We start from the raw sequence: 13,715 nt of genomic DNA on the forward strand, positions 1-13,715 counted from the left end.
GTTCTCTCCTGTGCGTTCCTTGCTGAATCAGGCCCTACGTGTCATACTTCCATCTGCCTGCCCAGCAATTTGTGTCCCTGGACATTATAATCTGATGTTGGCATCTAAGCTGATTCAATGAACTTGTCCCTGCAGAAATTGTGTGGATGCATCAATCATCGCATTTTGGAGGCAATGCATCTCGCCAGTGATTGCATGCATACCGGCGTTTAGTACATTTATTCAATAAATGTACTCATGAATTAGATTAATATATTTAAAACATTATATCGTAAAACCTATAACCTCTATTCTATTCTATGTTTCTATTTACAGTCATGGGCAAAAGTTTTGAGAATCATTTTTAATTATCAACAGTTTCTTACATAGCGCAACATATTCCATTGCACTTTACAATTGGAAACATAAATAGAACAAAACTGGGTAAAAACAGACAGATATATAGGTAGGAAGGCCCTGCTCGCAAGCTTACAATCTATAGGACACAAGTATTGGTTTTCACAAAGTTTGCTGCTTCAGTGTTTTTAGACCTTTTTGTCAGATGTTACCATGGTATACTGATGTAACATTACAAGCATTTCATAAGTGTCAAAGAGGAGTATTCAATATGGGAGCGAAAAGTCCGTGCTGGACTTTTCGCTCCACATCGGAGATTTTTCTGTGATAAAGTATCGGATGTGCGCCCGCTTTATCCCCGTATTCAATATAAAATCAACGAAAACGGGACCTGGCGAAGTGGGATTGGCGATAAACTATGAAATTTTCTTGGAAAAAATTGTAGGACCCCCTAAAGCTGTAAAAACATGGGGGATCACTATGGGTACCCCCGTTTTAGCCTGCAAATGAAAGTCGGGATTTAAATAGCTGCGGCAGGTGCTTTTTTCCCAACATTGAAGAAGTGTTGCAGAAGAGCACTTAGGTTATTTTTTTCATTTTTTTAAGTGGTCCCATCAAATTTGGGGTACATGAAAATGGGTACTAGCATATTTTGATGTGCCTAAAGTAATTTTTTAAAAATTCTGCAATTGTGCACCTGCCGCTATAAATCTATTCTAGAAAACACCTGCCGCATACTTGCAGAGTAGCCCTGAACCTATTTCCCTAGTTTTAAATAATTTTTTCCCCTTTTTTTTTTTTCACCCCAATTTTGAATTAATTTTTTGGGGTGTCCCTATTTTTTTTTAAACTTTTTTTGACACAGTTATTTTTAAAATTACATTCCCAGGGGTGCAGGCTATTTTTTTAAACTTGCACCCCTAAACCCCAATTCTGCACTTTTTTTCGCCACCTATTCAGTGGTGAAAAGTTATCCCCGTTTTTTTTTCAAAAACTTTTCGAACCTGCGAAAAGTCTTTGAAATTGAATAGAGTGTAAAACTAAAACCTGCGATAATGACGTCATAGGTGCGATATTAACGCAAAAACTGAGTTTTCGCTCCATACTGAATTCCCCTAAAAGGTTTTTATTGACAATTACATTAAGTTTATGCAAAGAGTCATTATTTGCAGTGTTCAAGACCTCTGCAATTCGCCCTGGCATGCTGTCAATCAACTTCTGGGCCACATACTGGCTGATGGCCGCCCATTTTTGCCTAATCAATGCTTGGAGTTTGTCAGAATTTGTGGGTTTTGTTTGTCCACCCGCCTCTTGAGGATTGACCACAAGTTTTCAATGGGATTAAGGTCTGGGGAGTTTCCTGGCCATGGACCCAAAATTTTGATGTTTTGTTCCCCGAACCACTTAGTTATTACTTTTGCCTTATGGCAAACTGTTCTTGGATGGTTGGGAGAAGTTGCTCTTGGAGGATGTTTTGGTACCATTCTTTATTCATGGCTGTGTTTTTAGGCAAAATTGTGAGTGATCCCACTCCCTTGGCTAAGAAGCAATCCCACACATCAATGGTCTCAGGATGCTTTACTGTTGGCATGACACAGGACTGATGGTAGCGCTCACCTTTCCTTTTCCGGATAAACGTTTTTCCAGATGCCTCAAACAATCTGAAAAGGGTTTCATCAGAGAAAATAACTTTACCCCAGTCCTCAGCAGTCCAATCCCTGTACCTTTTGCAGAATATCAGTCTGTCCCTGATGTTTTTCCTGGATAGAAGTGGCTGGCTTCTTTGCTGCCCTCCTTGACCATCCTCCAAACGTCTTTGCCTCACTGTGCGTGAAGATGCACTCACACCTGCCTGCTGCCATTCCTGAGCAAGCTCTGCACTGGTGTTGCCCCGATCCTGCAGCGGAATCAACTTTAGGAGACGTCCTGGCACTTGCTGGACATTCTTGGGTGCCCTGAAGCCTTCTTCACAACTACTGAACCTCTTTGAAGTTCTTAGTGATCCGATAAGTGGTTGATTTAGGTGCAATCTTACTAGCGCAATATCCTACCTGTGAAGCCCTTTTTGTGCAAAGTAATGATGATTGCACGTGTTTCCTTGCAGGTAACCATGGTTAACAGAGGAAGAACAATGATTTCAAGCTCCATCCTCCTTTTAAAGCTTCCAGTGTGTTATTCTAACTCAATCAGCATGACAGAGTGATCTCCAGCCTTGTCCTCGTGTCCTGTTTTAACAAAAGAATCACTGACATGATGTCAGCTGGTCCTTTTGTGGCAGGGCTGAAATGCAGTGGAAATGTTGTTTTGGGGATTAAGGGCCTGATTCAGACCCGCTCACGAGCGCATAGCGCTCGCAAGCAGGTCGATGGCCGGGCAGTGCGCACACTCGCTGCGGGAGTCACTACAAGACGGGGTGGCTGTCGATTGTGATTAACAGCTCACCCCGTTTGTAGCCGTGCAGGGTGGGGTGGCTGGACGTACGGAGGCGTTCCTGAAGGTGCTCCCATCTGTCTGTCCAGCAACAGGTTCCATTGACTACAGCTATTCAGCCATACTCAGCCCTTGGGAGGCTACCCCTCCGGCAGGTGATTCCATTCACACTGACCGGCAAAAGGACCCGCTGACGCCAGCCACTTAGCCATACACAGCTCACAGAGAGGCTATCCCTGGCGGTCAGCGCTACCTTGCGAGACGTCGCTTATCCAGGAGCGGCTTACACACCTCCCAGCCGCTCCTCATTCAGAGTTTCACTGCCACTACCGCCAGGTACCGCTCTGCTTCTACACCTCATCCCGGCCGGGATCCATGATCATTATTCACGGTCCATTTACTACTGTGCACCCGTATCATATCTTCCTTCCAAAGGGTAAGACATATATAAGAATATTTTCCACAAACGATTCATGGCTTTTTACTCACCTCTGCTAATAGACATTGGGAATTTTTGAGAGTATTCTCATTTTGAAACAGCTTTCAGTCACCTTAAGCTGCATACACACGTAAAGATTTTCTGTCCAACCATCCAACTAGTTGATTGGTTGGAATGAAAATCTGGTAACGTATGGGAGTAAATGATGATCAGCAATTTTCTCCTAAATGCCAGAAAACAGAAGAAAATGGTCGTCAGACAAGTTTGTTAAATGTTTGATCTAAACTATTTGTTTTAACAACAATTTTTGTCCATTTTACGGCGTTTGGGAGCAAATTGCTGATTGGCATTTGCTTTCATACCTTACCAGATTTTCATTCCAACCAATCAACTAGTTGGATGGTTGGACAGAAAATCTTTACGTGTGTATGCAGCTTTACCTCTGAGGATTGAATGACTCACCAAAGTATAAAACTCCATTCTCTGTGTCATTTCCCAGATTTCACTAGGGGCAACTACAACTGAGACATTCCTATTATACCATTATCAGAGTAAATATGACTTATATTTGCAATCTAAATTTTATCATTGTCTATCATTGTACTCTTTTTACATGTTTTCTAATGTTCACATTTTACATGTTGATTTCTAACAGATAATCCCTCTGTTTCATACCATTTATTTTGTGATTATTTGATATTAAATGCGAGTTCATTTTATTATTTGCACGACTGTTCTCTTAACCCATCATTAGCGCTCCCACATCTGTGTTTTTTTCGTCTGTAAGTTATGCTGGGGCTTGCCTATCCCCCTAGTGGTGAGCTGCAATTAGATTTACTCCTCACAGTTCCCTTTGGAGCGCCTGAATTTGTTTTTTCTTTCCTGAAGGAACGCCTGCCGTTTGTGGGCGGCCCTACTGACGTCACCCGTGATGTCAGTAGAGAGCTTCCTGCTCTATTAGAGCAGGAAGTTCACTGGGGTTTGCGGTGGACGAGACCCTACCACAAGGGTCACCCACAGCTTAGCGAGCGGCCTGGAGGCTGGCCAAAAAAAAACAAAAACAGGCCGCCCTGATTCAGAGTGAGGGCTCACAAAGAGCGTCCGGCTCTGAAGCAGGGCCTAAGTTCATTGTCATGGCAAAGAGGGACTTTGTAATTAATTGCAATTCATCTGAACACTCTTCATGATATTCTGGAGTATTTGCAAATTGCCATCATAAAAACTGAAGCAGCAGACTTTGTGAAAACCAATACTTGTGTCATTCTCAAAACTTTTGTCCATGGCTGTATACAGCTGTTTCATCTTGTTTTAGTATATTAATTGAATAGTCTGTGGGTGGGAGAGTTTGACGCGACTCTTTCTTTATTGGTATTTAATTGGCGGTGTGAGCAATTTCCCCCGGAGAGCCGCAACAGAATATACAGCACTTAGAGTATTAATAAATATATTTCAAGTAAGTACTGCAGCTGTAGATCCACTCATGGGGGAATATTTACTAAAGTGAGAGTTTTTAGAATGGAGATGTTGCCATCGCAACCAATTGGATTTTATTTAACATTTAACTAGCACCTTCTAGAAGATAATAGCTAGAATCTGATTGGTTGCTATGGGCAACATCTCCACTTGAGTATATATACACACTGGTCTGTTATTTTGTTTTGTTTTGTGTATGCTACAAATGATTACGTTTCATGTCATTTTGGGCTATAGATGTATTTACTGTGTTTGCTTATTTAACCTATGCATTGCCAGCTGTTTTCATATAGGGTCTTATTGTGGTTCTAAATTTAACATCTCATAACTGCCACTCATTTCCAACATAGGCTGTTTTTGTTTTAATTATTTTATCCTAATATTTTGTGTGAAGAAAGCAAACATCTAAAATCTAATAAAATTATAATGTGGTCTTGTTAGGGCTGTAATTCCCTTTTTCCATGTAACGTGCTCCGCTCTGCTCTCTTCATACATATGAATCCAGAGAGCGAGTTTGTGTCATATACCTGGGCAATGTAAATAAAAAACTAACTAATAATAACACACACACACACATCACAATCACCACAACCTGCCTCTCCTCCCCGGGGCCGAGCGCTCAGCCGGCTCTACCTCGGATCTTTACACACGCCTCACAAAATGACTGATATCTCCATACTCCCTTACTCTCATGATTTATGTTATACATAGATAACACTGAATCCAGCAGCATTTTAGAAGAAAAGTTTAGAATTCTAATCAATTGAAGAGCATGGTAGTAACTGAATAACAGGTTGGACTCCCCACAGATAAATGTGCACTTGTAGTTTGTGCATCTGAGAGGAGACGTGGGCGTAAAAGTGTTTTGGGGTGTGCAGTAAGTGGGCTTTGTAAGTCAGCCCCAGCGACTCACTCATCAGCTACTGTGAGAGCTTTGACGTTAATGAGTGTACACACACTGGCAGCAATTACAGAGTTCTTGGTAAACGAAGGATTCATTTAGTAGGTAGCCAATTATTTCTTCTAAGCCCCCAAACAAAATCTAAATCTCCTCCATTTAAAAGCTTTAGACGGTAACAGTGACTGTTAGTGCGGCGAGTCGCAGGTTTCCTGCGCTGTGCTCACCCCTCAGACATTCATCAGAGTTCAGCTTTGGAGATCTCTGAAAATATTCTACCTCATGGTCTTCAATCATTAACATCTGACAAACTGACCACTCTTCAAGACTCTGACCAGTAGCCTCCCGCCCCCAGAGTAAACAGCGGCCTGATGCGGTCACATCCTGCCTGAGCAATTGCAACTAAATTAGAAGAGAATTTCACCAACATATTTACATGAATAGCGCTATAAGGGGAGGGGGAGACTTTTGCTTATGTTGGCACAGACTGAGATACACAATTTAACCCTGTAGGTTCTTCTCTTGCTTTTTATTAGTCAAACCATAGGACATTTTAATATAACAGTATATTGTGAATAAAGTTGGATAGAACTCTACAGTCAGTGGCTGCTCCTTCCGGGAGGGAGCAGCCAGATCGGCAGGGGGCGTGGCTGTGAAAAAGGGGCATGGCCAGATGGATGACTGCCATTTGTGGGCAGGGCCACACGATCACATTATTTTGGCTCCGCCCTCGCTACACAATGCCGATATTACAGGCATTGAGAAACAGTGATCGGGGCCAAAATGACGGGATTCAGTGTGAATCACGACACCGCCTCCACACTTCTGCGGGGGTCTCAGATGTAATGTCGGGGGAGGGGGGCGGCAGCCGAATTAGGAGGGTAGACAAGTATGATGTTGCATGAGACACAGGCCATAGTAGACAGAAGCACGTATGCATCTGCAATCCGAATGCTGCGTCCGAAGACCTTGCTATATTCTAAGTTTGTGTTTTTAAAATAGTTTTATTATGTTCAAACTGTCTGTTAAGCGCTTTGAGTCCTATTGGGGAAACAGCGCTATATAAATAATAATTATTATTATTATAAGTGTTAAATGTATTAAAGAACCGCATACAGCCCTCAGGACATTTTTTTGCACTGACTTCAGGCCACCTACCAGTCACCACCCAGGAACGCGCATGTTTTTCCCTCACTATTTCCGATACCATCGGTCTCGCATACAACAGCGCATTTGTGCGTACACTCAGGGTAACGCACCCGTCATAGGGGTTTCAGAATATTTTGCACATGCACAGTAGCAAAAAATTGCTCAATTAAGTGACCATCGGCATTGCATGCAGTTAGCGTGCGCCTCTGAATGAGACCCAAAATAGGATTTGTAGGTTTTTAATTATCATTTGCCTTGGTTTGTTTCTTCAGGTGCCTTTACTTATTTATAGTTCTGCACAGTGCCATGTGACTACCATGGTAACTGCAGTCACATGGCACATAATGTAGTGAGACATCAGGGAGGCTTTGGTAGTACTGTAAATACCCTCCTCCCTCTGATATGCAAAGAGCTATCAAATAATGTCTGTGTGACTGGCAGCCATGTTTATCCCCCCTCCAGAGAGAACTTGAGATAATGATGTGTAGGAGGACAGCTAAGAAATATGACTTACACATTTATCTATATCTCATGGTGCTCATGTTGATGACATCTCAGGTGTGAAAATATTGTTACCATCCTGGATTCTCCACAGCACAAGCCCAGCACAAACGTGGAAATGCTGGTTACACATACCAACTGTATCAGTCAATGTGGTTTCTTTAGAAAAAGGGGTATATTTACTAACAGGCACACTGACACAGTAGCGATCATCAGGGGCTTTGACTGATACTGTAGTTTAAAAAATGGCAATACCGGTTAAGACACAGAAACGCATTAGGAGCCTCGATTCTAGCTCTGGAACTCCACTCCAAAGATATTAGCTCCACTGGATTGCTGGCCGCGAGTCCTGTGATTTACAAATAACGTTACCACAATCTGGACTGGACCTGGATGTAATTGGACCTTTTGCATGCAATTCAGGCAGGGGTAAGAACACCGGTCAGCACACGTCCTAGTACATGTATGAGTGGCTACCGTATGTATGAGGTTGAGCAAGGCTCCTGCTCACAGTAACACAGTTAGCGCTCTCCCTCTGCTGCTCCTTCCAGGGTTGAATGAATACACGACCTAGAGACTGTGACATCTAAATCTAACCATTTAAAGGAACATGCACCCGTTATTATAAGTCCATGTTTAATTACCTACAAAGACTTTCTGTCTGAAATCCATAAGAGACTTTGGGTTATTGACCCTACAACAATATCAACAAATAAGTGAGCAATAACTAAGAGTGGTATATTTACCAGAGGAACTTTTTATTGAGTGGTATATTGCAGATATTTATAAAAGTGTATTTTATGTGTATTAATTGTGAATAAATTTGGATATACTCTTATGGTGAACATAACATATGGAGCATTTATTACATTACGTGCCCCTTATCCTGAGGTATCTCACTCTCCTTTTCTAAAAACTACAGCAGGAATCAACGCTAAATCGTGCTGGTTGCACACGGATTCCAGATAAAGTTTTAAAACTATCAGTTAAAAAAAAAAACATGACCTGTCAGACAACCGCCCCTTAGTAAATATACCCCTAACTCTAAAAATATGTTAGATGTGAGATTATTGGTGAGTGCACATACCCCTCCAGGGCACTCTCCGTGGCCGACAACTGGCATGTGGATGGGGACTCCATCGGGGGGCATCGCGAAGATACTGCAGGAGCTGGTGACATTAGTCCCGGGCTGGCTATGTTCTGATTTGTGGAACAAAACGTATACAACCCTGGGAGTTTAAGGAAAACATTTAGTGAATACTTTTGAATTCATCATAAAGTTCAACTTCAAAAAATACCACTATATGGAAGATACACATTCATAAAACATTTAAATAGCATCTGGAAAAAAGTCACTAAAGCACAAGTAACAGTTCATTTATTATTTCTACCCTTAAGCTGCCCACACACAGTGATATTTTACACGATTTGGCCGATTTCGACGAATCGTGACGACAAATCGTGTAAAATATGCCAAAATCGTGAGGAAATCGTGAGTCCCTACTCACAATCACGATGAACGTCCCCGCTGGTCGCACATCGCATCGTCAGATCTGCCGTGCTGTAGGGCAGATCTAACAATCTGGGACGCGATGCACTGTAAAAAGTCTGGATGCAGGAGAGATCGTATGAAGATTGGACACCAAATCGTGTGCAGATCGTGTGCAGAGCTGCCGGGGAGAGTTTCAAGGGAAATCATACACATCGGCTGATCGTGAGCACATCGCTATGTGTGTGGGCACCTTTACACCTGTGTGTTATTGTGAGCTAGTAAAATGTTCGCTCCTGTCTTAGCCAACAACCGGCTATCAGCCATGTCTCACAGCAGCCCTGTACTGTATTAGGATGTCTTCTTCTGCACGATAAGAGACCTCCTGCTCACAGAGCACATCCTATCTCATACATCTACTTTGTGTTAGGTTTTAGTATATATATTTGTAGTTCTTTCACATAGGAAAATATGAATAATACATTTAGTGCTCCTTTAAGTAGCATTTATTACATTATTATTATTGCTGCTGCTTCTTTCCCAAATACTATGACCTTGTTACCAACTGCACTGCTTGAAGAACTCCAATCTTCTACCCCATTCACACATAGGGCCTGATGATTCAGACCCGCTCGCAAACAGGTCGATGGCCGGGCAATGCGCACGCGCGGCATGCGAGAGCCCCGGAGCGAGCGCTCGCATCGAAAAGGGGCGGCTGTCGATATTGATCGACAGCTCGCCCTGTTTGGTAGGAGGGTTGGGGGGTTGGGGGGGGGGGGTGGCTACACAAATGGAGTTGTTCCCAAAGGAACGCCTGCCATTTGATGTCAGTAGTGAGCTTCCTGCTCTATTAGAGCCGGAAGCTCACTGGGGCTTGCGGCAGACGAGACCCTACCACAAGGGTCTCGTCGCAAGCCCCGATGGTCGCGACCATCACCTGGCCGCTCGCTAAAGCTGTGGGTGGTCACCCAGAGCTTAACAAGCGGCCAGAAGGCCGGACTTTAAAAAAAAGAAACGCCCTTCAGACCTGCGAGCTGCCTCCGGCAGCGAGCGGGTCTGAATCAGGGCCATAGTGCAAAATCCCAGGTTATGTGTAAAAACCTGGGATTTTGCACTATGTGTGAATGTAAATGATGCTGGCCGAACTCCCATGTCCACGACTCTCTACCAGGATTGGGGACTGAGACCCAGGAAATTTGCGGGTTGATAGACCCATGTATTTCCCAGGTTGTCTGTCTGAAAGGGGTATAAATGAGGCTTTTCACAATTAAGACACCCTAACTTTCTTAGGGGGAGATGTATCCAACCTTGGAGAAAGATAAAGTACCAACCTATCAGCTTCTAACTATCATTTTACAGGCTGTGTGTAAAAAATAACAGCAAGGAGCTGATTGGCTGGTACTTCTCTCCAAGGCTTAATACATAGCCCCCTTAATGAAGTACATCAATGGCTTTCCATCCCCTCAATGCCCCCAAAATTACATGTTAGCAGCCACAATGCAGCACCAAAAAAGAGGAGGAGAGCAGTTTAAGAGCAACACTGTTTATGCTGGAGGCTGGAACTGGAACTGTTGCATAGGATGGGATTTGTGTATGCAGTGTGGCATCTGATTGAACAGTAGCTGCAGCAACCCAACAAATTTACACATCTTATATCCCACAAGCTTTAATCCCTGCAGTCTGCTACTTCCATTTACAGTATAATAAATTTCCCCTCTTTCACAAAGTGTCGATTGCTATGAAAAAATGGGTTAGGTATGCGATTCCAGCACTGATAATGCCAGCGATCAGAATCCCGGTAGCAGAATCTCAATGGTGGATATCCAGACGCATGCAGGTAAGAATTCAAACCCTTCCCCTAACCCTCCCCCTAACCTTCCCCTTTGACAGCTTAGCCCTAACCACCCCCCACCCCCCTCGCAGCCTTACCCTAACCATCCCCTCCTGCAGCCTAACCCTACCCTAGTGCATAACCCCTAACCCTAGTACGGGATCGCAGCCCTGGGGATCCTGCGGTAGGTATTCCGGCACCAGGATTCTGACCATTGGCATTATATACAGTACACCAGGATGCCGACTACATCCTGAACAAATGTGCTACAAGGGAAGAGGTGTGCCTAAGGTTGTAAACTAGAGTATGTCACAAAAGCTTCTCTTCATTGCATCCAACTAATAGAACCATTGGGGATTATTCCCCAGGAGCCTCACTGTTAGGGAGTAATCTAATGAGGTGTGAGTTGGCTTGTGCGAGCAATTCTCACAGCAAACTTGCACTGTGCTTTGCAGTTGCAATCCAATTCCAAACTCGCATTTTTCTGTGCGCACCCCCTGAGGGTGTGAGAAGGTAGGGAGAAATCTTTATTTTACAGAACCTGTTATCCAACCCTTCTAATGACTAATTAAGCATTTGGAAGGTTTAAATGAGCTTAATTGGGCCAATAACTACATTTAATTTCTGTTGTTTTTTTTTTTAAGGCCTCAAATTAGCCCAAAATCTATTTTTTTTTGTTACTTCAGTTACCACAAATTTAATTAAATGAAAAGTAATTGCTTTTTTGTCATTATAAAAAAATTAATAAATAATAATAATAAAATAGTAAATTAGTACAAAATCAAATATTTTTTCTACTTTTTCTTTGCATCTTTCATTTCATTAGTTTTAGATTAAACATAAAAAGCTTGTTTTTTCAAATTTTTTTATTTGACACCGCTTAAAAACCTCTAGTACTGCCATTAACAGCCTTCTGCATATTTCTGCAAACAAAGTTGTCATTTTTATGGGGTCCAGGATGGTCTCCCCTCCTTTTCATGCCCTTCTCCCAAGTTGCATGTTATACAAAATGCACACACCCGTGCCGTGAGTAGCGCGAATAGGCATTTCTGGTTGGACCTTGCATTTTTCAGGAGTGCGCAATTGTGAGATGTTTAACAAAACCAACTCACTTTTGCAAACTGTCACCAAATTGGATTGCCCCCTTAGAGTTACTATATCCCAGCACTACCCACTGTACTTATTCCCTTGGCACAGCACCTAAGATTAGCCTATTGATTGAGATGTGGTATTCTACAATGAACCCTTGGAGAATAGGGGCCTGATTCAGAGGTGCACGCAAACGATGTTCACGTAGTTAAACAATTATTTGCAAGTGCGCAGAATATTATGCAAAACCCCTATGGCGCATGCGTTAGCACAAGGAACTGTTCTGTACGGGACCGATGTTATCAGAAACCAAGAGTCAAAACGATGGTCGTTCCTGGGCGGTGAGCGGAAGGTGACTTTAAGTGAACGCTAAAAAATACATGTTATGGAAGTGCCGCGGGCATGTCAGTGCAAGCGACTGCATTCCCAGATACACTTCCACAAAGACCATGTTCCGATGGAGAAACTGCCATCGGACAGGTGCAAGTGTCGATGATGCAGGCGATGATGCGCTGATGGTGGCATGTCTAGAACCACCAGCGCTGTTACAGCATGCACGGGCGCTGAAAGTGGGTGTGTCATGGCAGGCACATTTAGGAGCACGCTAGTACATTAGGGGCAGGCTGAAACTATCATTTGTATATTATCGCACCCGCGAATCCGGGTACAGGTGCTAGAACGCACGCAGCAGCATCCACCTCTAAATCAGACCCTAGGTCATTTGGCGGGTGCACCAAAGTGACCATCTCAATAAAAACAGCAGCATTAGGAAAGGAACTCAAACTATTGTACTAGTTGGTGCGAGTGGTTTGGCAACAACCACAACGAGATTGGAGTTCTCCTCTAAACTATAGGTCACATTCCAGTTTTATACAGTTAAATATAGTTTAGCTTTTCTGTTGCAAAAAATCATTCATGTAATGAAATGCCTGAGGCGGCTCTCCGCACATAAATATTGTGGTTTATTTGAAACGAAAGACTGAAATAAGTGTTTTCGACAGCATTATAGACCCTTATTGTTCCTGGTAAATTCTGCCCTTTCTGCCAATGAGCGTATTGAATATTCACCTCTAACTAACTGATTTATTATCCTGAGGAAAGCCTGGTATTTACAATTATGATTAATGGCAACAAAACAAATGCTTGTCCATCTGTATGTAATTAACTGTTTGCTAACTGCCACATGGTCAGTGACTGACAGTGTTCTGGCACCACATGTGATCTGGAATTTTAACGTCGTGTTGAAACTGAAACATACCTGTCAGCATGTCACATGATCTAGTGCCGCTCAGGATTTCATGTGTGATGGCTTTCGCCCACTTCCCTTCCAGCGTATGCTGCATCTGTAAGAGAAACGTTACCGTGAGATAAGGGCTGGGACTAAACAGTTCTCAGAGATTCGCAAATGCAAAAATAGGCAAATGTCAGCTTGAGCATTCCTCTTGTGTACTTCTGTGTGACGGACTGAGCAAACCCTGAGACGCCCACTTTGCATATGTAAGTAATGCTCATCTTCGCTCGTGGATCACTCCACCATTGGTCTCAGCAGCCTTCCTTGTAACTTTCGTAAAGTATGACCACTGTGGCTGCGGTGCTGCAAAAGAGAACGCAGCTGCACACCGAAACACGGCCCTGACGCTACCATAACATGCCCATGATACTCCCACAACACGGCCATCACACTACCATAACACGCCCATTATACTCCCACAACACGCCCATGACACTGCCATAACACGCCCATGATACTCCCACAACAGGCCCATGACACTACCATAACACGCCCATGATACTCCCACAACACGCCCATGACACTACCATAACACGCCCATGATACTCCGAAAACAGGCCCATGACACTACCATAACACGCCCATGATACTCCCACAACACGCCCATGACACTACCATAACACGCGCATGATACGCCCATGACACTACCATAACACGCCCATGATACTCCCACAACACGCCCATGACACTACCATAACACGCCCATGATATTCCCACAACACGCCCATGCCACCTCCTCTCTTTGCGATCAATTCAGGTTACCTCCCAGTCTCCATCCTGAAATGACCA

At 43.4% G+C, this 13,715-nt stretch overlaps 1 protein-coding gene across 2 annotated transcripts in view; it reads right to left on the reverse strand.

Moving 5' to 3' along the window:
- The window catches only part of GLIS1 (GLIS family zinc finger 1), a 217,202-nt gene that overhangs the window by 22,878 nt on the left and 180,609 nt on the right, over window positions 1–13,715 (reverse strand). For both annotated transcript variants that reach the window (XM_088479355.1, XM_088479356.1), the window contains 2 exons: window positions 12,894–12,978; window positions 8,314–8,455 (listed from right to left, as the gene is read on the reverse strand). In XM_088479355.1, the coding sequence (XP_088335481.1) occupies window positions 8,314–8,455; window positions 12,894–12,978 (227 nt within the window). The remainder of the gene's footprint in view (window positions 1–8,313; window positions 8,456–12,893; window positions 12,979–13,715) is intronic.

Source organism: Taudactylus pleione, unplaced genomic scaffold (genome assembly GCF_031769625.1).
Source record: "Taudactylus pleione unplaced genomic scaffold, aTauple2 ptg000230l, whole genome shotgun sequence".
Classification (NCBI taxonomy): Eukaryota; Metazoa; Chordata; class Amphibia; order Anura; family Myobatrachidae; genus Taudactylus; species Taudactylus pleione.